Source organism: Haliotis asinina, chromosome 15 (assembly GCF_037392515.1).
Source record: "Haliotis asinina isolate JCU_RB_2024 chromosome 15, JCU_Hal_asi_v2, whole genome shotgun sequence".
Lineage (NCBI taxonomy): Eukaryota > Metazoa > Mollusca > Gastropoda > Lepetellida > Haliotidae > Haliotis > Haliotis asinina.
Genome location: NC_090294.1, coordinates 7,442,200 through 7,469,287, shown reverse-complemented (window position 1 = coordinate 7,469,287; position 27,088 = coordinate 7,442,200). Strand labels below are relative to the sequence as shown.

The following is a 27,088-nucleotide window of genomic DNA, read 5'->3' as shown; positions in this document are numbered from 1 at the left end:
TTTTTCTTAACCACTCATTTCAAGGCTGATGGTCAGTCTCATTCAAGATAGGCAAAAGTCAAATATAGGTTTGCATCACTGTTTATTTACAAAATTTCAATATCAACATATTTTACAACTTTGGACATTTTCTAAAATATGTACTTACACATGTCAACGATATGAACCTTTCACACTTACTGAACGGATGTACTCAAGATAAAATACGATTCCTTGACAGAACAAAACAATGCTTTGACATTACAAATGTAACAAATTGTGAGCCACGGACTTAACATGTAGATGTTTTGAGGTCATCATGGCGAGAATCCAATGTACCTTAAAAATATCTACATGATTCCTCAAGATTTATATGACCACTCCGAATTTCATTCTCAAGCAGCTGGACATAGCCTTAAAGATTTTTTCACTCTTAAGATTTTGATAAGTTCAAGCTAAGCAAAACCTCAAATGCAATCTTACTATTTCTTTTCATATACATTATTTACACTTGGTACATGATCTTACGTCAGTTTCCTTCTCAGGCAACATTCAACTCAACTATACCACATTCATACATTTCTTTCACACGAAATGGCAAATCGCACAATGAACAAAATACCATGAAACAAATATTCACTGGATCACAAGTTGTTCAGAACAAGGCTGCAGGCATTCGTGCATCTCATCTTAAGTGACTTGTTGCTTCTGGTCAAATTTTCATGTTCTCAAAAGAAGCACCTTTTCCTAGATTTAGTTTTTGTAGCGTGGTGGCATTAATAGGACAGGGTCATTGTCAACTATTTCCACATTCAAATAACAGACTTTCCCTCAGTTTGAATGATCACATTGGTCAGCAAACACACTCAGAGGTGAGACACTTTCTGGTAATATTTCTGGAACAGCTCGCGCTGTGATATCCACCTGACAGTGCATACAGACACCATCCAACCAGTATTTGGGAACACTTTGGTATACTGACTTAAGTATAACAGATTGATACCGTCCACCATGCCAGCACTACAATGTTTCTTTTTCTCAGGTTGTTCTTTATCCTTGACTTGCGTTTTCAACCTGACAGATCTTGTGCTTCAAACATGTCAGGATCATACTTCTCTGCTCTCACAATTCTCCCACCAAAGAATCGTCCATTGAGGGACTGAATGGCACGTTCTAGACCTGAAACAATATTTCAGTGGCTAATTTATTCTGTAAGTTTTTAAAACACATGTACAGGCAACTTGCGATAACTTGCATAGCCATCACTTTACTAAGTTCCATTTGGAATACTTCTGAAAAAGTCGGTGCAAATGGGTGTACATATAAACGTATAGGAAATACTTGCATTTCAAATTTGGCGACATTAGTCTGTGACAATTCAGTTCTTGTCAATTTGTTTTTACAAAGAATTCATAAAATTCTGCCAGAGTAGTAAAATAAATAAGTTGTAAATAAACTGCATGCTTTTTTCACTTAATTAAAAATCTTACCATCCTGAGCTGTGAATTCCACAAATATCTTGACAACAATCTCAGCATCCTCCTCTTCACTCTGTTTCTCCTGATAGATGATAACTCGGTTAACAACTCCAAACTTGCCACACTCCTCCGTCACTTCAGTCTCCAGCTCATCATCAAGGTCTTCAGGGCCAACCATGTTCCTAAGCACCATCACACGTGCCTGCACATACATAATTATTAGTTACACTATCAGTACCACTGCAAAAACATCAACATCTGAAGCACCATGGACCAAAAGATAAACCCTGTAAATTTCTCACTAAAGCTTACAAAACAAAAGGGTATCTGTGACAAAGTATCTTCAAAACAACCAAAGAATGTTCACTGTTAGTTTCAATTTGGTAGAGAAAACATGTGACATTATCTGAACTACAGCCAGGTAAACATGTAGGGGTACCTGAGGTGCTCTCATCAGTTTCTGCATGACCATATGACGGGCATTACTGCCGCTGATCTTCATGTTCTCTTGCTGAGCAAGACTCTGACTGGATTCATCATCCAACTTATTTTGCTTCCCATCCTTCTTTCCATTCTTTGCATCCTTCCCATCCGGTGCCATTGCTGACAGGGCTGATGCAACAGATGCTGCTGTAGCTGGAAAGCAGAGGAAGACACCAATTAAAGTCACTTGACCCACATAAACCTATGGGTACATCTTTGATACATAAGGACTGCATCTGAGGCATGGACCATCAGAAACCTAGTCTCTCTCCTACTACATGACAACCTTTGGTTACACCCACAGAATACCAGATAAGGATAAATTTACATAAATACCACCATTAACATTTCATAGCCATGGGATATTGGACAAGGTTCGTTTGTTGCTTAAAGCCAGATTTATGACAGTGGCCAGAGAGTCACAGATCCGAGAGTACAAACACTCCAGTGGCCAACAACTTACCATGAGGATTACTTGGTGCTGGTGGTGGCGGAGCAGGAATGCTAGCAACTGAGGGCATACTGATAACTGTGGGTGGGGCAATCTGTGTGGGAGCAGACAAAACTGGTGCCTGTCCCAAAGCAGTTGGCATGGCCAGTCCAGCTGGGGGTATCACTCCACTTCTATTCACATCAGGTGACCCCACACCATTACCTAGAGTTGTCGGCATGGCTAGACCTGGTGGTGCCTGAAACAAGACATGAATAAGGCATTATCAAAACAACTGTTTAACATTAACTTGACAAGCAGTGATCACCTTTTATAATGATTATGCAATATCTCATTATCAATGTCAACATGTTAAATATTTAAACACCAACCATCATCACAAAACCTGTAAAGAGTGAAGTTCCCTAGAAAGCTGGCTGAGAGAGACAAGACAAAGACAACTTACCAGGTTAACTGCTGCCTGCTGTGCATCTAATGCGGTGATCTTTGCCGTGACAGCTGCAGCAGCAACAGCAGCAGCAGTGGGCATGCTTCCTGGGCCTGATGGTGCCTGTAGTGCATCTGGGGGAGTGATGGCCTGAACCAAAGACAACACTTCTTTTTTAAAGTTTGACCCATCTTTTAATATCAATTCTCATCACACAATCAAAATATCACAACATCGTCAACCGTCTCTTTTTAAAATATTCAACAAGGTTTAAAATTAAATGTCTTACCCTGCCGACTCTGAGAAACTGGCCACCAAGATCAAACAGATTCATCGAGGAAACTGCATCTTGAGCTGCTTGGGGGGTGTCATACTCGATAAAGCCATAACCTCTGACAAAGACAGAATTGAATAAATACAGGTTTCCGTGAAAATGGTACAGCATGCAAGCATATCATTCAAGACTTCCATCTGACCTAACTTCTTTGGTCTGTTATAATACTTTAACAAACCATTTCTGCATACCAAGAAATGCTGTCTTCTAAAAAACAAAACTATTAGAAAAGCAGCATAAAAAGTGTGTATATGTTCTCCTTGCAACAATATATTTCGCCTCCAGAATAAACAGTTGATACTCACTTGTGTTTTCCTGGTTTGGATCCATCTAGGGCTAGTTTACATGATTGAATACGACCAAAAGCTTCAAATACACTGGAACACAAACAGGCAATTAAATCTTAACATTCTCTCATCCGAACAGCAATGTTGCAGGATTCCCTCAACTTCACAGATATCAAGTCTCACTTTGAAAAAAGAAATTAGGACAATTCAGTGAAACAAATTAGCTAAAATGAATCAGTTCAATGTAAAGAATGGGGTTTTTTTTCTGATATTGAGAAAGACATCATGCCATTGATTAGTGGGCAGGACCTACTTCTATTTATGTTGATGGACATTACTTATTTAATTTCTCAAACTGTAAGTTACCATGTACATTATTACACACAAAGTATTTACATAGCGGTCATAACAATGAATAACCTTGATTCAATGCCTAAATACAACCCATCACGCAAACTCCAGTTCTCAACCATGAGATCTTGGATCACATATAAAAGTTCATAGTAAAACCTATCACCATGCAGCAATGTAAGAGAAATGTTTCAAACCTGCAATATCAGGGTTCTGCAAACAACCTACCTTTGGATGTCAGATTCAGATAAATCACTGTGTATTGATGCTACATATATCCTATTATAATTCTTGGCTTCTGCTGCTAACTGTTCAATGATTGGTTGAGCTTGTGGCATATTGCTTGGGCGTCCCACCTGAAACAATGTACACAAAATAACTATTAGCATCAAAGCATCCTTAACTGAAGGTGCACACCTTCCAACAACAAATCAATCTAATAAACGACTTATTAGTTCAGCATTTAGAATTGTTATACATTATGACGGTGTGCAAACATCAAATCGACAAAGGCTAGGAGAGCGTCCTACAGCAATACTCTGTTGTAGTGAAAACATTTATGTTCATGATGAATGAATGGATGAAAACATTGTATTTTAGTCTAAATACTTTTTACTACAAAAATCTATTGTTTAATATACTTGCATTATTAACTTAAACATGTACCAGGGTATATTAAGAAAACCCTGAAGATTGGGAGGCTATAACAACACAAATAATTAGTAAAACAAGCTCTACAATGAACTAATTCTTGTTTTAAGGTGTTTTATCGGTTTTAAAATAAAAAAAGCCTGTATGTACTTGTTTTTTTTCAGAAACACTACACCCAGGGCATTCCACCCATAAGTGTCAGCTGGCTAATACATAGAGTTACCTCCCTTCAGCCAAATCTCTTGGCGCTCTTCGTCTTTGGACAGCTTCAGGTCTAATATTATCGCATGTAAAGATAATAAATTCGAGAGCATGGTTTATGGTAGATTAGCATACATCGTGATTAGAGAACCAAATATAGTCCTTCAAAATATTTCATTTTCTATCATTTTACTTGTCAGAACTATGGGTAAGAAAACACAAAAGAACAGTCTAGTGAAGAATCAGCTGGATAGTGATATAACAAAATAATCATAATTGTTTGCTTGAATTATTCATCTTAAGAGGACATACCCAGAAAGGTAGCCTTCAAGACACGTTTTTTTTCACTTATCAAAATTGAAAAAAAAACCACACACAAATGTGTATAAGAAGCAGTGACCGTATGCCAAGTTCATTGTAAACATTTAATCTTTTTGATGGTCTTGAAAGCAGGTACAAAGATGCAGATTAATCAAACTATTCTAAAAACAATGAGAAACCTTTATAAATAATGTCTGAGGGAATGCAGGATATTTACACATGTATCAATATACTTACTCGATTTCCTTTCTTCACAAATCAAGCTTAATGTTTATAAAACTCATAAGCGCCTCACAAATTCAAAAAGCAACAAAGCTACATGTCAATGAATTTAGAAATCTGCGTCTTTGTGTGACTACATCATGTGTTTGCAAATCATTTCTCCAAATGATAACTGAGCCTCAAGAAAACATTCCCAAAAGGTTAAAAATTATATTGCTCTACATTTGACAACACTTAATCTAGATCTGATGTGCAAACGCATGAAATAATTTCATCAAAGTGCCAAACTAAACCATAGGGTATGTCCTTCTAAGAGAATATAAAGTATCACGGTCAAATATCAAGCCACCTTGATGTTGCGGCCTCCAATCATAACGCCATTCATCTGCTCTAAGGCTAGTTGGGCCGCTTCTGGAACGTCGTATTCGATAAATGCGAATCCCTTGTGTTTGTTTGTGATAGGGTCCCATGACAGATTGACGCTTTTGATGGGGCCGAATGGAAGAAAAGCTTGCTTGATGGTGTCCTCTTTTATCTCGAAGTTAATGCTGCCAACATATATCCTGTAAAAAGATGATAGATGTTAAGGCTTGGACAGATTTTATATGCATAACACAAATATATCTTCTATCCTTGGGTGTGGCATTAAGAAATTTTTGTTTTATCAAACAGAGACAAGAGTGTGTGAATTCAAAGTTTGAACTTCAGATGAAGTTGCAACTTCAAGCACTGCCTAACATTGTGACCTACAAACATGAGTATCAATCTTGAAAGACAAAATTAAAACACCCTCACTTCAGAGTTGTTCAGAGTATAAACGGCTTTTTGTACTGTAGTGAACTCTGTACAGTGAAGAAAATTCATACCTGCACATTAGTGCTAAAGCTTGTTGTCTTTGAACAGTGTTCTGGAAATTCTGCATTTGCTGAAAACAAAATTGAACACTGTCACACTTTCGTAACAAGAGGAGGTCATTAATACTTAATTATATAAAAAATGACACAGGAAAAGGCTATTACTCTCAATGTCTCAAACCAACATTTTCTGTAAGTGACAACTATCATCAAAGCAGCCCAATGCATGATCGAACAAAATCATTCATTCTGTGTTATTTCTTGACTGTTATGACAAACAAGACAAAATTCTGCAATACTGCACAAAACTCTGCAAGTTCTCTCAACATCTATGAGCAACAGTCTAAGGTGAAAATATTGAATCCATCAACCTAGTTGTGGATGGACACTTCCTGTCCATCGCCTCTTACGAAGACTACTACTCCTCTGACATCGGTCTGATGTACAAGATAAATTTGTTAGCTTTTGTACCAATATTCAGAACGAGCTCAAGGAAGCAGCTTCTTACCTGTTGTTGATGAGCTATTGTCTGTTTGACAAGAACACTCTTAATGCTTTGCTCCATTGCATACTTCTTGGCTCTTGCTATGGAATCTTGTTGTGAAGATCCTAATTTAGGCAGGGTGAATGGTTTCATCTCCCTCTTTGCACCTGGACCCTCCAGAACAGTACCTGTCTGGTCTGCTTGAGGAGCAAACAGCTCATCATCATCTGTGGCAATAAGTATACTAATAAGCCAAGGTCAATAACTTAAAGCCAATCTTTGCCTGTCTTACCAACAAACCTGGCTTCAATGATTCCAGCAGAAATTTCAAACTCATCACGACTAATAGTAACTTCACACTAAATCCAAATTTCACCCGATCCAGTACACTCAAGCTCTTAAATCAAATCCAGTTTCTATCTTTGAAAGCCCATGAGCAGCAAATTTGAATGCTATGTGTAAAGACAGACAAGATGGCTTCCTGACAAAACCAAGGTGTAAGAGGTAGACAAGGTTAAAACCCAGAAACAAGTGACAATTTGATGAAAAGGCTGTACTTCACATAAACATGTTTACCGCAGTTAACGTTGTGTATGTTAGGCCTCTGTTTTTGCCCTACTAGTGGGCTGAGGGACCTGCTCAGGGACAGAAGCTGTCATTAACCTGGCTCATAGGTGACGACACTTAGTGCTTCTAAACCAGTATGAAAAACATAGAAACAGAAGAGAAAGAAATCATTAGTAATTGGCAAATAGGAGTCTTCTAGCTGCTTTGCACATCATCTGGAACTGAACGTCTCGCCTGGAACAGAAAACAAGAGTTTGGCATTCAAGGACCTACAGCCCTATAAGAAACCAGCACTAAGTCAAGTAACACCAACAGATTCCTACACACTGAATCAAAAATATGCCACTCAATTAACATTGATGCAAATCAGTGACAAAATTCAATCTGCCCATATTAATTCACAAATGCTGCCTGGGTCCTGACATGAAACACTGTGTAGCTGTAACACTGAGGCCATAACTACCACCAACTTCGAATTCCATTTTTCATTACACAGCATGTGCAATGAACAGTCTGAACATTTACATTCTGCATAGTAACTGCATAATGTACTGGAAACAAGGTCCAGAAGGTTTTACATACCCCAAAAAAAGAAGACTTCAAGAATATATGAAGCTAAAGTATGACACAGACCAGACTTAAGACAAGTTCATACCACAAAATGTTCACAACAAAAAGTTCCACAATAAATTTCTGAAGAATAACCCCAACAAAGACAACAGCAACCCTAATTACCTAACTCCCAACAGAATCAATACAGACCTTGATCTGGCAAATAATAAGATAGGAAAAACATGTTGAATTGAAATGTCTTATGCCTCCAAAACCAGTACCACTTCAAGATAATACAAAATGCCATGCCAATGTGTCTATGTGTATACACACACCAACCAACATGCCTGCAGTACACAAATATAAGATACAGTTGCAGAACACGAAGCAACAAAGAAAATATTCTCAACAAGTTACTTAAGGTAACAATGTATAGGTTGAGTGGCTGCATTGCATAACACCCATTTAATAACACTTGGGCAAGGATGATAACACAGTTGGTAGTTCAGAATCTTGCCTTTAATCTGTAAAATAAAATAATAATCGCTTCTACATATACAAACAAATCTAGTTGATTGCATTGGATGACGTCAATCAAATCTCAATGAATAGTATCTGAAACTGAGAACATTTTAAGTGTACCCCATACAATCTGAATTTCTACAATACTAAACAACATTTAACGCAAATTGTGGGAACTTTCTTAAAATGTCCTCAATTACAGTGTTATACAAAATACTTAAGACTAAGGAAACCTGACGATAATCTGCTTGCAAAACATTTCACTAGTTCAAGCAACCAAACCAACAGTCTTTTTTCACAGAAATAGTTGTACCCCATTTTCATTATTAAACATACACAGTAAACCTTGACGGTTGCCAATTGAGAACCTAACAAAAACAACTTGTTATTGTACTTGATGTAACCGTTTCATAGCCAATCGGATGGCCTTGCAGCTCATCAGACATGTTTCACGCGGAGACAGCCACTGTATAATGTCCACACGCTCCTGTTGAAAACACAGAGACAGAGAAAGGGACAGCATTAGATCACTGCCTACTTCGCAATTTCGGGCTGCCTAATAACATATGTCTACTGATCATTAATTTCATACCATATTCAAAATTTCAAACATTTTTGGAAAACAAAAACAACTTATTTGTTAAATTATGCATCAGGTGATGCTAATTATGCACCTTTAGGTTTTGGTAAATTTGTGCAGAAATTTTGTAGGTTTGGTGATTAGATAAAACAAAGAAGCTGCAAGTTTATTGAAAATGATGCTGATGGCCATCGACAGTAGATTCCGGCATGTAGTCGCTACTCAGTACGAGTCAGCAGTTATCATGAAGATGGAATTCTCAGGTCCCCCATTTTCTTACATCAATATTTCTGACGCTGAAAATACATGGAGAGAAAGAGGCATATGTCACTGGGACAACAATTCATAGTATTCAAAAAGTTGACAGACAAGAAAGCAGTCTTTGATGTATTTCAACATGTGAAAATGTGCCCAGCATTTTTTTCTGATATTGTAAATACACATAAAGGGTACTTATAAAGTCTAAAAAGCACCTTTGGGTTTGTGGAAATATATAGAGATATTAGCACAAAATTCCTAGTAACTTCAATACACTGTTGATATTAACATGTAAAACCGATACACATCATGATCAGTAATGCTTCTCTGTCTATTGCAAGTTATCCTGGACGCAGGCAGAGTAGTCTCCCTTTGAGTACTTCTTGGCATCCTGAGGATCATATAAAACACAGGAAGAGCATGGAGTTTAGCTGTTGTCGCTCATGAAAACTGCACACCACACAAAATAAACTACATTCTAAAATACCATTACTGAACATTACACTTTTTTCAGGTTCTGTAAGGTTTTGTCATGCAAGCAAATTTGTGATGGTATGAAATGTAACAACAGTTACAATTCATGATTTAATTTCTTTCGTTATAAGAAAACAACTAAACTAACACCAAGGAATACGGGAAACAGTAAATGATCAACGGTATTGTCGCATGTAAATTAAACAGATTCCCTAGTAGTCATGCCAACAATTAATATTTTAACAGGTGAACTTCAGATGTTTCAATACTTCCTTATTGGTACAAACTCATGCAAGCACTTCAAGTAACAACTCCTTTCGCAGTATTCTTTTAAGTGTATAAATACATCCTACAAGCTACACCTTGGAAACTTGTGACAATCTTGGAATCAGGTTAACTGAAAATATAGAAGATAAAGTACAGGCAAAAGCACAGGTTTATCAACCTATTCCACACTTTTGATCCATGAGTAATGATGTGTGATTTCAAAATGTCTTTCTCTATTGCCACACATTACATAAATATTACAGAAAATATTTGCAAACAAGCCTGTTTACAAAGCAGATGTTTCTCTTCTTGTTGAAATATATTCAAGGACATAACATGCAACATACATATCAATTACTGAGAAAACCAAGTTGCAGCTTTTTGGGTAAACTTTGCTACAGTGCAGACAGGATGACATTCCCATAGTATTCCAACTGTAGCTCCATCTAACCAAAGCAGGCTCCAGAAACGAAATACAATGCATACCTCTTTCAACCTTCATCTTCTTCAAAGCTGGTTCACCATCCGAACCACCCATTGCTGACATAGGAGCCTGTAAAAAGGCAGCAAGTTTGTCAGGCATGTTTCAACTTTTAAAAAATGCAAACGTTGGGGTTCACACCATATAACTTATCTTATGGAAAGATGTCAGAGGTCTTAAGATTGAAATTTAACAGCAGCAGACCCAAAAAATGAAGTTTCACTGGAGATATATTTACTTGCAAATACTGAATTTGTCATAAATAGCAATACATAAGCTAAACTGACTGAATCGCTCCATCGAACAATCTCTCTGGCAACATGGTCTAATTACCACTTAAATGAGTGCCACTCTGGTGATGCCCAAAACATTTACAAAGAGAAGTATGTAATCCCAATATTCAGCAGTAAACTTGATTCTTACTATTGATTTTTGTCTGAGACACACCACACAAGTATAATTCATACTTGATGTCAACAAGTATACCCTTAAGTTAAACTTCAGAAAGCCTATCACTGCATGATAATATTGGGTTTGAGTTTGATGCCTTTTACTGTTTTAGAGGAATGAATCTATTTGCATTTGCTCAGAGGTCAATATATACCCCAAGTTTCAAGTTGCACAACAATATGAAGGTAAAAACTCCTTTAAATGTCACTTTCCTATTTAACATGTGTGTTTTAACTAAACTGAAATCTCCATGATGGCAAATTTTACTTCATAGATAAAATGGAGGAGTTCCTACAAATATTTAGTGCAATTTGGGCATCTTCCAATAAAACATGAGAAAAATATCTTGTTCATTTTCACAATGACAAAAACGCCAGTAAGAGTTCTGCCAGTAACTCCTACCCCAATCAAACGCCAAAATTACAAACTGACCTGCATACCTCACTTTTAATATACTTTTAATATACATTCAATAAACTAAACAGGTATAAAAGAAAGTAATCTATTTATTTCAGGAATATTACACTGGGGAAGGTGGAAATATTTCATGTAAAAGATGTGCGGAACTCTTTATCAAACGCCTAAAAGGTGGAGACACAGGGAACAGATGTCAACCGCGGTAAATCAGAAATCAGGTAAGCGACAAGAGAAACTTGAACTCGTGGGAGGCCAGAAGCCAAATGATGTAGACGAAACTGCGCATGTTCCAACTTGCAACAGACCTACTTATGAGATTTGTAGCGGCTGAAACATGAAGCGATACTTGCACAGGCAGTGCGTTCTAAACTAACGTACAGCTACACGAGAAAAACAGTGACATGCTTTATTCAAGGTTTTGATGCCATAATTAAAAAAACACAAAAACGCCCAACACTACCCTACGAGTGGACGCGACGCACAATGAGCGAAGCATGTGCGCAGACAAACCAAAATGGCTGCCGTGAATTTTGAAAAACCACGCCGGTAAAATGATACCGTTTAAGAAAAAATATCTGATCAAAGCGTAAGATATTAGTTTATTTTGACCCTTGAACATCTTACTATCGATGCTACAATACCTTATCGGCAACGTCGCCATTAACTGGCTCCGCCAACATATCAACTCCTGGAGCAGGAACGGCCATCCTGCCTTGATCGATCATCTGCGCGCATGGGTTCGTGTAAAGAATGAAATGTGAAGTGGAATCGGATTTATTTTTACGTAGCAGACGCATCGGCAATATGTGATCAGTGTAGGCGTAAAGAATTTATGATGTGGAAACTCAGTCATCAGGTTTGAAGAAGAAAATATATTAACAGAATAAAATCAAGGTTAAATAGTGACCTTGACGATTCCATATAAATCGTAGAAGACAGCTAATAGAATTCGTCAGTTTCGCTCCCCCGTCACAGACATATTAATTTGAGGACATGTGAGTTCATTCTTTTCAGTTACTAAATTACTCTATTTAAGATCTTTGGAAAATGGGTTTTGCTGTATTTCTGAGGAGGAAGTGGGGTGGAGGCATTCACATTGTATATGCAAATCAACACCACCCCACCTCCAGCCATAAATTATGAACGGCCCCATATATCGGGTTGTTTTTGAAACATTTAGACATTATGAAATATACAACATATGTCATATTTGGGATTTGAAATCCCAAATATGACATATGTTGCATTTGACCACTTTCTGAATGGCATTGAGAAATCATCATGAAATATACTCTCTTTAGAATCCGTATTCGTTGTGTTTGATTCTCCTTTCAGTGAACACCAGTGGTAAGTGGGGCGAGTGAAATTCCATGTTGGAATAGTTGAAGTTGTCATTTATCTACAATTATCTACAGTTATACTACAATAGCATATGAATTCTACGAAGTGGAACATGATTTGAAATAGACTATCATGAATTTAATGTATATTATTTCTGCGAGGTTTGTATTTACTGCGCTTTGTATGCAGGTGTACTTCCGGTTGAAAACACGTGGTTTGAAAACCACTCTTTGGCTTATGAAATAACATAACATGGGCAAGGAGAAGAAAGAAAAGCGTAAGTCCGAGGGAGGCGAAGAAGAAGAGAGGGAGGATTCATGGGAAGAAAAGATCCGCTATCTATGTCCAATAGCTGCTCCCCTGGCTTCACGAAAACTCACGAAGCGTTTGTACAAGACGGCAAAGAAAGGTGAAACAGTAATCGTTTCAGTCTCGATGCTGATAATGTAATGTTTCTTGCAAACTTTGTAGTGCGCGACAACACTTGGCGATCAAGTGGGCTAAATATATTTTAATTCGTCATCTTACTTTAAGTGGCACTTCGCACTTTGTTGTGTAAACAAACAACGATATAATATCTGTGCTGTCATGGCGTTTTATGTCCTATACAGTCAAGATTCAGGGTCATGATTTTACTGTATACATGGTATAGGACCATCTCGGCTCATGCCTAAGCTTTGGACATCATGGAAACAATCCGGATACATGTTGGGTGTACTGCACTTTAGCGGGCGCACTTTTTCCGATTAATTAGCGCACCAAACCTAACCGTATGTGTAGTTTCCATTATATGTATCATGCCATGCAATTTCGCCATTCCTGCACTCTAGACACAAAACATAGTGTCATCTTCATGGTCCTTTCAGTCATTTGCAGGTGTGGGGAGTCTTGCATTTTACAATGGCGCAGTAATCCTAAACCTATATCCTAACACTAAGGATCTTAAACTAAAAGTGGTTGCCCAAGGACTAAGGATCATAAAGGAGGGTGACCAAGGGCTAAGAATCATAAAGAGGGATGCCTAAGGTAGCAAGTCCACACCATTTTTATATGAACGGTTCAGAGTTTTAAAACCATGAAACTATTTTTCCAAGGTTTGTTGATACATCAGCATTGCAACAAACTTTACCTGATTAAATTCTGTCCATCCGTTCTTGATCAACAAGGTGATCAAGTCAACTACTCTCAACTCTACGAAATGTCCTCATTTCCAATTTTGTGAAAAAAATGTCACACCTTTTTATTTCAAATACCAAACTATTTTAAGTAAATGTTGTTGAACCACAAATATATTAATAGTCTTTTCTATCAGCACAGTGCTTTACAGAGGAAAAAATGTTTCATCTGGAATTATACGTCTTCTTTGAACAACCTAGAACTTCGAATCAGCGTATGTTTCAGGTCTGTAGAAATATAAGAAGAAAGAAACAGTTCATTAAACAACATGACTGATGTACAATGTCAATGTTGGCAAAATCAGTATCTTAACACTAAATTATCGAAACAGATTCAAGTTAGAGAGTCAAGATTATGAACTGCTACCTTTGTTTTAAGATTGTAACATGTTTTCATATATTCTAATCTTGAACCTGTATCACCTGTGTTGAAGATTCAATTTAGACAGTGCTTTAAAAGACAGTGCTGAAGATACCATGTTTCAAACCTGAAGCAAATCTGAAGGTGAATTATATCAGTGAAAATAATGAAATGGGAGTTTGTATACATGGTTCATAAAACAGAACAAATCTTAAGGTTGATATGGGAGCAATATTCTTATTTAAACTTTGAAAAAGAACACGAGACCTACACCTTTAACCAATTCATTGTTCACTTTAAACCTGAGTCAGTGAGTATGTTGTGATGCTGTAATGTGCAAAAAATACTTACTCTCTACTCAAATCTACACGTGTTTATGTAAGTGCTATGACATCCACAAATGAATAATGCTGAATTCTGCTTAAATTAAAAGATCAATAAAACATAGTCAGTTTTCAAATATTAGCCACAATTTTGTGTTCGATGGCTGTCACTTCTGGATCCAGACAGAAAATACATGTAAATCTGGTTTATCATTGCTTAACTACCACAAAATGTTTTTATTGAAAATAACATACAAATTGCACAAGGTATTTGAAACATAAATAATGCTTTCCTACCTGTTTAATTATCGAAGTACCCACAATTGAACACTTTAAAATATATTAAGCATGTTAAATAAAATTACTCAATGAATGAGTTAATGACGCGATCATTGTTAGCTGGATACACGCATGGAGTTGTCTGCCCCTGGCAAAACACCCCTCCCTCACACAAATCTGTCTGAAATGTGCATCCATGGTTACATTAAGGTACAATTTGTCGTATAATGGAGAGGATTGATGTGTGCTTATGATAAAAATAATCTAAAGCGTGCCATCGATTGATAAAACAAATTTCAATGTTCAGCAATATTTTAAAGGGTTGAAAAACTATGAAAGAACAGAGCAAACCAACCTTTTTCACCAATGGTGCCAACGCGGGAATATCTTCTGAAGGGACCAGTCATTGTTTTTCACTCAAACACATCGTGGAAAAAGCCAGAACACGTAAAACAAGGACCCCTCCCACGACCAAAAATTGACCAGGTTTTCATGAGTACTACAGAGTTACGCCCCTTGGCAACTCACTTACTGTGGACTTGCTACCTAAGGGCTAAGGATCATACAGTAGCGCAAACTCGCAATAGCGCGATACGCTGTGACTGCTGATTAACGAGCTGTCAGCGCTAATTGGGCTGGTAAACTGCAATCTTGCCCAGATGTGTTCATGCTAGATAATTTAATATCCACAGACTTAGTTTGTTGACTTGATTGCATTCCTTCTACACTAAGTAACAGTTGTAGAGAACTACTCATAGTATTCCATATTTATGGTAGAGGGCACTTAGGCATGTTCTGCAAAAGGTATGTGCAGATCTCCTTTGAGTGGTACCGCTGGAATTGTCTGATGACAAGCACATTGGCAATACTCACACCCAGTATTTGGTAATATGCACCAGTCATAACTTGTTTGCTAATGGCTGTTAAGGTTTGCTATGTACGGAGTAGCGCACACTAACAGCTTGTTATGGCTGAAACCACTTTTCATCGTGTGGTCATGCTGCACAGTTTGTGTAAGTAAAGCCAAATGTTACTCTCTTTAGGTTCGATTTATCGTATTTTGATAGCTTAAAGGTCACATGCAGCACAAAAGACAACTTTTCAGATTCTGATACCTTACAGTATGGACTTGTAGAAACAAGTCATCAAAAATGAATTCAGTTTATAAAGTTGAAAAAATCACAGTTCAAATGATTCTATAATTTTCCTACAGCGCTGGGGGAAAAAGTGGTTTCAATCCAAACTGAAATGTCACATCATATACAATAGAAGAACTTGTTATCCATAAAAAACTTACTTTCTTATTTTTCACAATGCTTCTGACATGCCAATCAAACAGATCATCCCTATATACACACAATAGCCTTTTGTGTATAGGCAAATGAATGAGCCAATGTAAAGTCTTCGTTACACTTGAGTGCACACCCACCCACTCTGACCCTGTGTGTTTCCTGGGTGCTTCATATCAAGGGACGTAAATGCAAGGACAAAGTACTGCACTTTTGATTTGGGATTGTACATTTATCATATTGTTTATTTGATTTTTCACAATCAACAGTGTATATTATATGTCATGAATAAGTAATAATTGTGTTTTAATTATGTTTGTTTTGTTGTATGTGATCTTTAATAATTATTGTATATAATAACTTGATCTGAAAATCGGACCAAATATTACAAGAGCTATTTAAAAGCTTGATGTTATTTGGTATGTTTTGGCATTACATGTCTGGTTTTAATAGTAAACACAACATACATTTCACAAACCAATATGATACCAGGTGATGTGTCTTAAGATGTGTATGTGTGTAATTGTGGTTGGACAATTGCAATAAAATAGTGAAGTTACAGATGAATTTCTAATTTGTGAGGCTATGGCTTGCTACTGGTGGAGACACAAGTCTGCTAGTGGCTGTTTTGGTTTATGCGGTTTGCTATCATCGATTTGTTCAAATGATAAGCTTTTTTGCTCTTCCAGGACCATGAAGAACAGGTGCCCTACTGTGGTGTAGAAAGTTACCTAATTGATGAAATTGTCCAAATTTCTTAAAATTCAGAAAATGAACTGAAAATTAGAGTAGAATGTTTGTTGTCACTGCTGGGCAAAAGTGTTTTTGTTTTCCCTACATACTTTCAAAACAATAGACAAAAGGTAGTTCTGTCACATGATAATGTGCACATGCATGTGAAAGTAAGACATTCTCAGATGCGTATCCAGAAACAAGTACGAGTGGTGATACCGAATCACAATTAAATATAGTCTTTGATAGTAAAGAAACGGAAGTTTCTGTCACATCTCCTTTTATTTATTCATGGATGTTATCAAATTGGTTTCATGCCAAACTGCAATGAATATCCGATATGATATGTGAAACATTGCTTCTGTGTTAAAGGTAGTGGTATTTCAGGTTGTCATTCAAGGTTATATTACACTGTTGCTTTCAGCATATAAGCAGCCCAAACATCTTGTACAGGGAGTTCGCGAAGTACAGAAGGCTATCCGCAAAGGGGAGAAAGGGTATGTGTACTCATAATTCAGATATCTGTGTTGTTCATTTTATGCGCCTACCATATGCATGATAGGCGGCATATAGTGTTACCCACCGTGTTCGTCCAAGCATCTTTATGTTAGTGCGAAACAGGGAAACTTTACCCACTTCTCCACAAAGAAACGCGCTGTGGAGTTCAGGGAACTTATACATGGGCTCACTTGGGACTCTAATGGTGTTGAATTCATGTTTTGTTCTTTTATTTTGTTGAATATTTTGTAAGCTGAGAGACATTTGAACCTGGGTACATTTTTCTGAATTTCTCTGTAATGAAAGTGTAATAGTGGACAAAGAGTGGTGTACGTTATCCACTTCTCCTAAAAAAATACTTTATGGATTTCAAAGAACTTGTACATTGATTCTCTTGCGTGCATCTCATATTTGATTTTGTATTTTTTTTTTTTTCATAAGTTTGGAGACATTTGATATTAGGTACGTTTTGTTGATTTTCTCTTTGAGAATAGTGTAATAGGGGACAAAGGGGGGTGTACATTATCACATTCTTCTCAAAAACCACTGTATGGAAATTATTGAAATTACACATGTGCCTTATATGGACTCTAAAGGTGGGCATCTCACATTTTGATATAGAATTTTGTATGTTTTTTCAGTTTTAATGACATTTTAACTTACATAAATCTTGTTGAATTTCTCTCTGAATATAGTCTTAAAGGGGAGATGTATGTTAGCGGCTTCTTCTCAAAACTACAATAGGGAATTCATTTAGATTGTACATGAGGTTTGTGTGGACTCTAAATGTGCACAACTCATATTTTGATTTTGTATTTTATATATTTATTTTTCCAATTTTAATGACATTTTAACTTATTTTGTAAAATTTCGCTCTGAATGTAGTGTTACGGGGGATGAAGTGTTCTACTTCTCCAGATGTTTGAAGTACTTCTACAGATGTTTGTACTTAGCTGAATTTGGTTCCATTCATCCTGTTTGTCCCATACAACAGGGGGTGTACTGTATCCACTTCACCTCAAAAAACACTGCACGAAACTCAGTTAGCTTACATATGTCATTTATAGAAACTCTCAAAATATGTTTTTGTATTTTGTAGTTTTTTGTATGTTAAGAGACACTTGAACTTAGAAATATTGTATTGAATTTCTCTCTTATCACATGCTTATGATAGTGAAGTAGGGGATTTAGTCTATCCACTTCTCCACAAGAACTGCCCAACACAATTGATTAAGCTTTTTCATGTGTTTCATTGGGACTTGAAAGGTTTGCATCTCATAGTTGCATAGATGTTTATTATTGAACTGTTTTGTAGAGATTAATCACCAGAGCCCACTCAATGGAAGGAACACTGTCAACAGCAACAGGGACCATCCATGTGCCTGGACACAATTTTGTTTTGTTTTACTCTGTATTGGTGGAAGTGGGTTGATACGTGAACCAGAGACAATGATCCCATTCCCCTCCCACAGAGGTGACTCCTGTGACATCTTCCTTCGTAACCTCTGTTCTAATACAGCCATATTTGCCATTTCTTGTGAAATCTTTCTATCCTCTCCGATCTCCTATTACATCGACTTAAATTCAATATGACAGCCACCATGACATGAAGTTGATCAACATGCTTAGGAAAGATTCATTACATCATGTTTAACTGAAAATCAGAAACTAGCGCAATATAATGTGCAGGAATTAATTGACAAGATGCATTTGTTGATATGACACTTAGGACATTTAATGGATAGTTTGTCCTTTGTCAAAAAGACGAGTGGAGACACCATTGATCTGCAATTACATGACCGGAGTGGATTATGTGATAATGTCTAGACATAACGTTCACGCATCATGCTGGGGAAGTGGTTCTAGTTTTCCCGAAGCATATGGAAATTACCGGGGCCTTGTGAATGATCCCTTTTGAAACTATATCGCTGATTGCTCAACTAAATCTGATTGCGATGGGTGTATGAAACTCGTACAAACAGACAGGAAGCTAACAGCGCTGATAACTAAAAATGTTGCCGTCCCTGTTAACATGTAACCAGCCCTGTATTAAATATTGGAAATTGTGTTAAAAGAATGGACTTAATGAATTGCTTGTAGTGAGGTAAACTTAAACATGTACAAAAGCAAATGTAATACAACCATGACGTGGTAGTCACTGTTAATTCATTTAGTATCACAGCCATCAGAAAACAACAACATTATTCACTGACTGAAATTTTCTCTAGAAGATAAATGGGTAGGTTGATCTGTGGAAGTTATGGTTTGACTGATCATGAACTATACAGACATCATCTAGTTACCACGAATGTAAATCATTTTTCAAAAATTTCCTGTAGTCAGTGACATGGTCAAATGTGTACCCTGGGAAGTTGTATCAGCACACAGGGATGGCTATAGAATAAAGCTGTAAGTCCACCATGTAACTAGCAAGTAATGGACCGCCGAGTAGATGCTATTTCATACACTGAGAAGAGATATCAGTTTCTTTGGATAAGATTGAGCAGCCAATAAAACTTTGAGCCAGCAAGTGAGGACATCACAGTATTGTCTGGATATGTGTTTTAATGATACACTGCAGCTTTAGCTGTGTCATGGAGCAACATTTATACATTATTTAGGCTCAGATATGAGGAAGACACTGACTCAGATCATTGTTATAACTGATATCAGTGACACACTTCACAGTTACGTTTCATACATGGCTCCAGATGATCATTGAGCCACTGAGTATGCAGTCAATGTGTCTCCATTAACTTTTGTAACTGATAGTTTTCTTTATGTGTTCAACATATTTGTACTCTCTGGGTCCTATTTTAATGCCATAATCATCCAAGCATCCAGTAAACATGTTACAAACCATCATGAATCCAGAACACTCACACATTGAAAGGGCCATTTTAGAAGAGCGGTCACATAGGAAGATGTGGCAAGAGTAACCTTTGAGGGAAGAGAATGCATTGGGCCATGTGGGTTGATACCTGAGGAAGGGAATGTTTAGTTGAGAGTGAACTAGAGCAGTTTTTACATGCTTCTGTTTCCAGTCTGGTGGTAATAGCTGGCAATGTGAGCCCAGTGGAGGTCATCTGCCATGTGCCCATCATGTGCGAGGAGGCCAATATTCCATACTGCTACGTCCCTTCAAAAGAGGTGGGTACATGTCTCCTGTCTATATCATATTGTCATGGAAGTTGCCCTCCGCTAAGCTGTACATGTCCATACAGCCTGGGTCATGTCAGCACAGGGTCCTGTGTTATAGTTGAAATACTGACAACATTTATTCTTTGACTGTTCCTGATTGTAACGGTGATTGTTAAATTTATCATAAATTGTCGAGAAACATGTATTTGGTAATGTTGCCTGTCTCCTTGGTTTTAGTCACATGAAAGAAGTGTGGTCTTCATAAGCTGATGGCTGTCATAAGATTGCCAATACAGAATAAAGAAACCCTATGCCCATAAAAATAGTCCTCATTCTTAATATTATGTTAGTTTATCCCAGGTCCCGAGATAGATCATGACATCAATCACTGGTTTCTGGATTACCTGATCATTGTCTGACTGCTGTCAGTTGAATGTTGCCGAGAGTGTCTTTATATCATGTAATGAACCTTTTCCACTTGGTCCAGTTGTTATATGTGTTTTCATGTACACAGGATCTGGGTTCCGCCCTCAACTCTCACCGCCAGCTCTGCATGGTGTTGATCAAACCTCACGATGATTACCAAGACACGTACGACGAGTGCTTCGGAAGTGTGAAGGACCTCCCTGCTCCCATGTGAAACAGCGGATGAAATGTCTTGACATTCCTGTCTGGGAGGAATTGTGTTCCAAGAAAGAGCAGAGATGTGACACATTGAATGCAGTTATTGCTTGGTTCTATGGGCAAATGCTGTGGTAGTTGTTTGGTTATGCATGAATGGGGATTGATGAATGAAGAATCTGCCATGTAGAGATCAGGATTCGACTCATACAGGGGCTATAGATTCAAATGTTGGTCATAGCTTTTTGTATCTGAAAACTGGACTTGTAAATCAGCTTGTCATGTTGAGCCATTTTTTATCACATCGGTCAAACATTCTTTTATCACTTGCAGCACAGAATAATGCTGATGTTGCAAAATGATAAGGTTACTGTGACCTGAGTAATAGTGCACCCTGATTTTTCTCCTGGAGAAATATTATTAGTAATATTAGAATGGATAAAAGCAGCCAAGTAAATCCATGATCTGAGGAAGTAACGTTTGCCTTCACATTCCTAAGGGAAGGCTGCTAATGATTTGGAGCACGGCCAATGATGGTGGTTGTCGTGGGTTGGTAGCGATTCAGGGCTATAATTCTGAACCAATTTTGATCTGTCAGTCATACACAAATTGGAACCGAACAGGGCTCAAAGAGTTGTGAATATTTTTCTCCTTTACAAATAAGCTTGAAGCATAATTGACTGGTGAAATGTGGAATACACTAGTCTTGAAACAAAAGCCCCTAGAAATTTCCTTGTTTGCCTTATTATGTGCACCAATATATTCAATCACCAAGTTTATGTTTGTGGTGCTACGTTCCACAATTATATCATCACATTATGCTGCTGAACGTTATGCCTCCTGACGGTCAGACATTCAGTCACAGGGCCTCCGAGTTGAAGTATTGGTTGAATTTATCCTTGAGTAAAGCCTTGTGAGGACACTTTACTTTAATTTCATTAATTATAAAGCATTATAACAAATGTGAACTTATTTGATGAATGTAATGTTGATATTAAGTATGACTACGTAGTATTTTGTTCGTCATTAAAATGTCTTGTGTAACAGTTAGTCTTGTTATTATTGACAGTTGGGGCTACTACTATGAACAAAATGTGTTGCTTTGTGTTGAGATGCATGTAGTTTGATATATTGTGTTGTAAGAGTTGTGTTGCATGTACAACTTGCTGACTCCAGGAAAGAGCAGACCCTTGAACTGCTCACTTGTAACATAACAGTGTTGGTGGTAGGATGGCAGGGAAAAATGCTTTGTGTTCGTAAAACTCCTAGCTTTTGGAATCTTGTGTGCACATGCCTTGTGGTTCAAGTGCTTGCCAAAGGGTGAGTTTAGTTTTACACCACACACAGCAAAATTCCAGTTATATGGTGGTGGTGTTTGTCAAAGACCTAGTTAGATTTGCCACGTGTGTACAATGTGTGAATCCCATTTCTGGGATCCCCTGCCAGTATATTGTGTGAATACAAGCAGTGTAAAGCCCATGTTGCTCACTCACCCATCATCCCCTTTGGGGATTTCTGGGGTGGAACTGATCCCTTGATACATCAAGGCTGGTCAAATGACATTGCTTAAGGGGTCGGGTGGTCAGGACTGTGACTTGTTTTGTGCCTGGCATGTTTTCTTGTTGGCGTTGATCATTGCTCACAAGTTTGATCATTGGATTTACTGGTCCAGATTAAAGTATTTACAGATTGTTGCCATTTAGTGATAGTTTAGAGTGTGGTCTTAAAATCATTCACCTATCCAACTAGTCGGCAATTAGGTTTCCTCAATGGAGAGGGGAACACAGTATGAATGGAATTTCGACCATATCATGTGGACTTCACAATATCTGGAGGGCATAAGGACTGTGAGTTGATCACCTGTCACTTTGTACTAGAAGAGAATTTGTACATGGCACTTTCTGTTACTCTGCTGCCTCATCATAAAGGGATGAGGAAAGGGTGTAGCCTAGTGGTTAAAGAGTTCATGCTGAAGATCCTGGTTCGATTCCTCACACAGGTATAATGTGCGAAGCCCATTTCTGGTTTCTCCCCCCATCATGATATTGCGGGAATATTGCTGTAAGTGGTATAAAACTCAACTGGCTCAAAGGGATGGAGCAAGGTCTGGTAACTGGAAGTCTGCATGTGTTAAAGTGGGGTATGTATGTTATATGTGGGTTAAGTGCAGCTTGTATAGTCTGTAGTGAAAATGTACTGATGAATTTCACTTACATAGGAAAGTAAACCAAATATAGAAAAATTAAGATTGTGAATCCTCATAATTTTACCTTCCCAACTGAAAATTTAAGTCTCAGAATTTTATTCATCCCAGAGTTAAAGTTGTTTATCAAACAGTTCAAATCGTTATTGTTGGTTTGTATTAAGCGCAGTAGTTGGAAAAGTGAAACAAATTCATGAGCTGTATGTGATGTATGTTAACTTAGACCAATCCCACTTGGTTTCAGTGCTGCATACCCCCCTGAATAAAATTCTGAGATTGATACCTTAAAGTGGCATATCAAAATTATGAGATTTGCAATCTTAGTTTCATTTTATTTGATATAATTTTTGGTTTGAAGTGAAATTCATCAGTATGTTTTCACTGCAAACAGACTGTATAATTCAGTATGGTTGCACACTGTAATACACCAGTATTAATCAAGCGTTGTAAGATCAAACCACACAAGTCATGGACCACCTGTGTGGTGTGGTGGTTGCATTGTCTACCTAAAGGGAGGAATCTAGGTTTGGGGTTTGACATCCATCAGTGTAATACCGAAAAGACAGTAAAGTATGGTACTTTGTTGGTCCTTGCCTGGTGCTCAGCATTAATGGGTACAGCAAGGACTGGTTGGCTCAGAGTCAGTAGAATATGTCCAAGCAGGGTATTCATGTATTAACTGTTGCATGGTATCTCAGTTAGCCAGCGCCATAAAACCATCTTAAGTCCAGGCAATATGAGCACCCACACGTACGTACACATGGTCATGAGCGAAATATTCTTAGGTGTGATGCTAAAGACCATTTTACCTCACCTCACCTAAATCACGCTCACACTTGTCACTGTAGCAGCTTAGCAATGTTGAACCTTGTTCCATTATGCTACGCTTGAGACATTCAGTATGTTGTATTCAGTCGTGTCATAATAATATTGATGACATTATAAACAGAGGTTCTGAAGTAATGACAAACACTAAAAGTTTACTTTATATTTTGAGTTTATTGTATATGAAGTTCTTACTATTGCACAGTTCACAGATTCAGTCACAGCCTTGGGCTCATGTTCTACACGAGACAGCCAGCCGAGAAAGATATGCATCACAACATAGGTGGTGCACCTGAACAATTGTTACGGAAGAACTTTATGTGAAGGTGTTACATCAGACTGATCACCGTTTAATCACTCTCCCGCCCCTTTTCTTGTAAAATACATTTTGGTATTGACGGAAGATGGGACAGATTATTGTATTTACCCAAACAAAACCTCTACCTTGCCATGGACTCAGAAAAGTTAACTGACAAAAAAAACACAACTCTGATGTATATACTCTTCATATGAAAGCAATCATCCGACCAGTAAGTATGTTACTTCCATTCTGGAAATATGTCTTAAAATAACTCCATTTCATGGAGATTTAAATGCAATTGCTTTTTCATTGGATTAGTATACCTTTATCGTTTAAGAAATCCATAAATTATACCACCTATATCTCCTATTTACTGAAGGTTAAAAGTGTGTTTAACTATTAATTTTGGACAACATACTGAAATTCAGTTTGAATTATTTCTGAATTTACCTTCATTTGAACCAATAAACAACTTAGTATGAACATACCAACAAATTACTACCCCAGGCATCTATAGTAATAATCGTAACATCTTGACGTAAAATCAGCAGAGGAAACATGCCAAAACACTGCAGGCAGTTTGTACTGCAATAACTTGAGCTCACATATCAAACGGTGGCCATCAATATATAGTTAATTAAGCATGCTGCAGATTGAAAATGAAAGAACTCTAGTATTTACTAGTTTTGACCTGTTAATACAGCATAAATCTAATAGAGTTGAACAGATGACTGAAAAAAGATTGTAAACAAATGTGTCAATTTTGACCCACCATTTTAAAAAAAACAAAACAACCATGATAAAATAAAGGAAAATAGAAAAAGGAAAGGAAGAAACTCAACCTGTGAATATGTCTACATTTCACAGACCTGAAATGTCAATTCTGAAAACCACAAATGTGGTAAATCGTTCTTTTCAGATGTTTACTAAATGCAAACTACTTATATTGAAACATCCCCAGTTTTATAGTTACGACAATTTATCTGGTGGTTTTCGTCATATTAACTGTAACAAGGACCAAATCCCTCTATACCTTACTTGCAGGGTCAGTTTGACTCCACACTGCACACATGAATACAGCAGAGCTGGGACTGGTCCAAATTTTCCACCCATCCCAGCCCTAGAATACTGGTACATTATATACAAAGTGCAAAGTTCCGCCATGCTGCAATATATATACACAACTGTCTCATACCAAGTTTAAAAATGTAGGAATGCTAATGTGAACTAACTAACATATGGTTGCCATGAATATTTAACAGATGTGTTGGTATGATTTCAAAACTAATCTTCCCCATATTCAGTGAATCCTACAGTCATTAGACTTTATGCGTATTTTGGTGGTTTAACAGGCATTTTCATCACATGAAATATACTTATGTCTAAAACGGACAAAACCCTGCGCAGGCAGTGAAAGTATAGTTTGGGCTAAATATCGTATATACAAGTACATGTGTCTCAGCTATCAGATACTGCAGTCATTATAGAATATAGATACATCATATATACAACACAAGATACCACACTTCAATCATGGTGAAAACATAAACAAATCTAAGTGTTTGTACACAAACTAAAATTCTGATGTGGATAAGCCATCACTTAAACTACTGAATTAATAAATACATTACATAATTCTGATCAAGATTAGAAAATGTATTTTGATTATCTCATTTCATTTTTTCATCCTTGGGATTTGCAGCTAGTAAAACTGAATTTGAGCTACACATGAAAAACAACATACAACACTGTCATCCTGTGTTTCGTACCAGCAATCCTAATCGCTACAAGCTTGTGAAAGTGCTGCATAACTTGACTCGTACCTTGTTTACAAATGTAGGAAAGCTGTAATAAACTAATTAATGGTTGCCATGGGTATGTTACAGATGTTTTGGTATGGTGGTATATACAATGATTACTTTCAGTGTGTGCAGTGATACATTTACTAATACACATTCACAGCCAAAAATAATTTGTTGCCTGCTAAAGGTTAAGATATGAGTGTATCAAAGCATGTCAAACACACAACAGATATATTACATAAATACAAGAAAAATACAACACCTTGTTGTAATGTGTATACATGAGGAGACATATTTACATTGTATTTACATTGCTTAATTATGAGTACCAATTATACAATTTATTGATAAACACATGGGAAGGTTGAGTATTGTTTTCACCACAGTATTTAAACTGCATGAAATACCAACCATGATGTCAATTATTTACACAACAACATTTTACATAACATTCAGGTTCATCACAGCAGCATTGAGAAAGCAATAACAATTTAAGGATAAAATGTAAAGAAAACAATTCTACTGGAATTGAACTGAAGACATGGTACAGCAATGAAGACTATAATGAAAGGAAATTTTAAGTAGAAGACAGTTCAGCTGGTGTAGTATGGTCATTTCACTGCCGCCATGTAAGGAGGTGGACGTTGCCCAGTTGGTCACCACACATCAGAGGGACACACACAGGGCTCCTGCTGACTGTTCCAGCAAGTGTCATGCTGGTCACTGGTGCTGGACAGAAGAACTGACCAATCTGAGGACAGAAAACATAATGCTTTGCTTCACAAGATATTCTTGTGAGAAGTAACATTGTTCACTTGTCATGTTACATTATTCCTATCATATCTGACATATGTTTAGAAAAAAACTATATCAATATGAATGATGTAGAAATTTTACGTAGCAACCCATTGCCTCTTGTATTTGCCAAAAAAAAAATAAAAAATAAACCCTGGAGAACCCGGGTCCTCAGCTGATCACCCTTCTGGGACTGCAGATTTGTTGACTAAGAATACCTTAAACTGTCATTCTATACAAAATTAACATCCTCAGGTTATTGGAATGACCAGAGGTGCCAACCTCAAAGTGTTGAAAACAGTAGTTTCAAG

The 27,088-nt window shown here is 37.2% G+C and overlaps 3 protein-coding genes across 8 annotated transcripts in view; 1 reads left to right on the top strand and 2 right to left on the bottom strand.

Annotated features, from left to right (window-relative positions):
- Positions 1–65: 65 nt before the first annotated feature.
- LOC137265223 (poly(U)-binding-splicing factor PUF60-like) lies at positions 66–11,849 on the bottom strand. Of its 4 annotated transcripts, none has more exons than XM_067800571.1 (13): positions 11,733–11,849; positions 10,230–10,296; positions 6,548–6,750; positions 6,052–6,110; positions 5,535–5,748; positions 4,019–4,146; positions 3,458–3,529; positions 3,108–3,210; positions 2,837–2,968; positions 2,404–2,629; positions 1,897–2,093; positions 1,470–1,659; positions 66–1,158 (listed from the first exon to the last, which is right to left on the bottom strand). In XM_067800571.1, the coding sequence occupies exons 1-13, from the start codon at positions 11,814–11,816 to the stop codon at positions 1,049–1,051; spliced, it is 1,785 nt and encodes a 594-aa protein (XP_067656672.1). In that variant the 5' UTR covers positions 11,817–11,849; the 3' UTR covers positions 66–1,048. The 4 variants fall into 4 exon arrangements, with proteins under 4 accessions (XP_067656672.1, XP_067656674.1, XP_067656673.1 ...); XM_067800573.1 differs by having other exon boundaries at positions 7,100–10,296; positions 11,733–11,832; XM_067800572.1 differs by having other exon boundaries at positions 5,532–5,748; positions 7,100–10,296; positions 11,733–11,831.
- Positions 11,593–21,901, top strand: LOC137265226 (H/ACA ribonucleoprotein complex subunit 2-like protein). 2 transcript variants are annotated; one of them, XM_067800576.1, is made up of 5 exons: positions 11,593–12,086; positions 12,622–12,841; positions 17,016–17,088; positions 20,134–20,239; positions 20,745–21,901. In XM_067800576.1, exons 2-5 carry the CDS (start codon positions 12,685–12,687, stop codon positions 20,868–20,870), a joined length of 462 nt encoding a protein of 153 aa, XP_067656677.1. In that variant the 5' UTR covers positions 11,593–12,086; positions 12,622–12,684; the 3' UTR covers positions 20,871–21,901. The 2 variants fall into 2 exon arrangements, with proteins under 2 accessions (XP_067656677.1, XP_067656676.1); XM_067800575.1 differs by lacking the exon at positions 11,593–12,086 and adding an exon at positions 12,404–12,438.
- A 2,132-nt stretch (positions 21,902–24,033) lies between these two features.
- The window catches only part of LOC137265562 (telomerase protein component 1-like), a 38,769-nt gene continuing 35,714 nt past the window's right edge, over positions 24,034–27,088 (bottom strand). For both annotated transcript variants that reach the window (XM_067800982.1, XM_067800981.1), the window contains exon 56: positions 24,034–26,733. In XM_067800982.1, the coding sequence (XP_067657083.1) occupies positions 26,599–26,733 (135 nt within the window). In that variant the 3' untranslated portion in view covers positions 24,034–26,598. The remainder of the gene's footprint in view (positions 26,734–27,088) is intronic.

Excerpts from the sequence above, each read along its gene's own strand:
- LOC137265223 (XM_067800570.1), bottom strand. The coding sequence starts at position 11,816 with ATGATCGATCAAGGCAGGATGGCCGTTCCTGCTCCAGGAGTTGATATG. Across the intron at positions 5,749-6,051 it reads GCTTTAGCACTAATGTGCAG|GATATATGTTGGCAGCATTA; the intron begins GTATGAATTTTC and ends ATCTTTTTACAG. Across the intron at positions 2,969-3,107 it reads AGTTTCTCAGAGTCGGCAGG|GCCATCACTCCCCCAGATGC; the intron begins GTAAGACATTTA and ends TCTTTGGTTCAG.
- LOC137265226 (XM_067800576.1), top strand. The coding sequence starts at position 12,685 with ATGGGCAAGGAGAAGAAAGAAAAGCGTAAGTCCGAGGGAGGCGAAGAA. Across the intron at positions 12,842-17,015 it reads GTACAAGACGGCAAAGAAAG|CATATAAGCAGCCCAAACAT; the intron begins GTGAAACAGTAA and ends TGTTGCTTTCAG. Across the intron at positions 17,089-20,133 it reads ATCCGCAAAGGGGAGAAAGG|TCTGGTGGTAATAGCTGGCA; the intron begins GTATGTGTACTC and ends TTCTGTTTCCAG.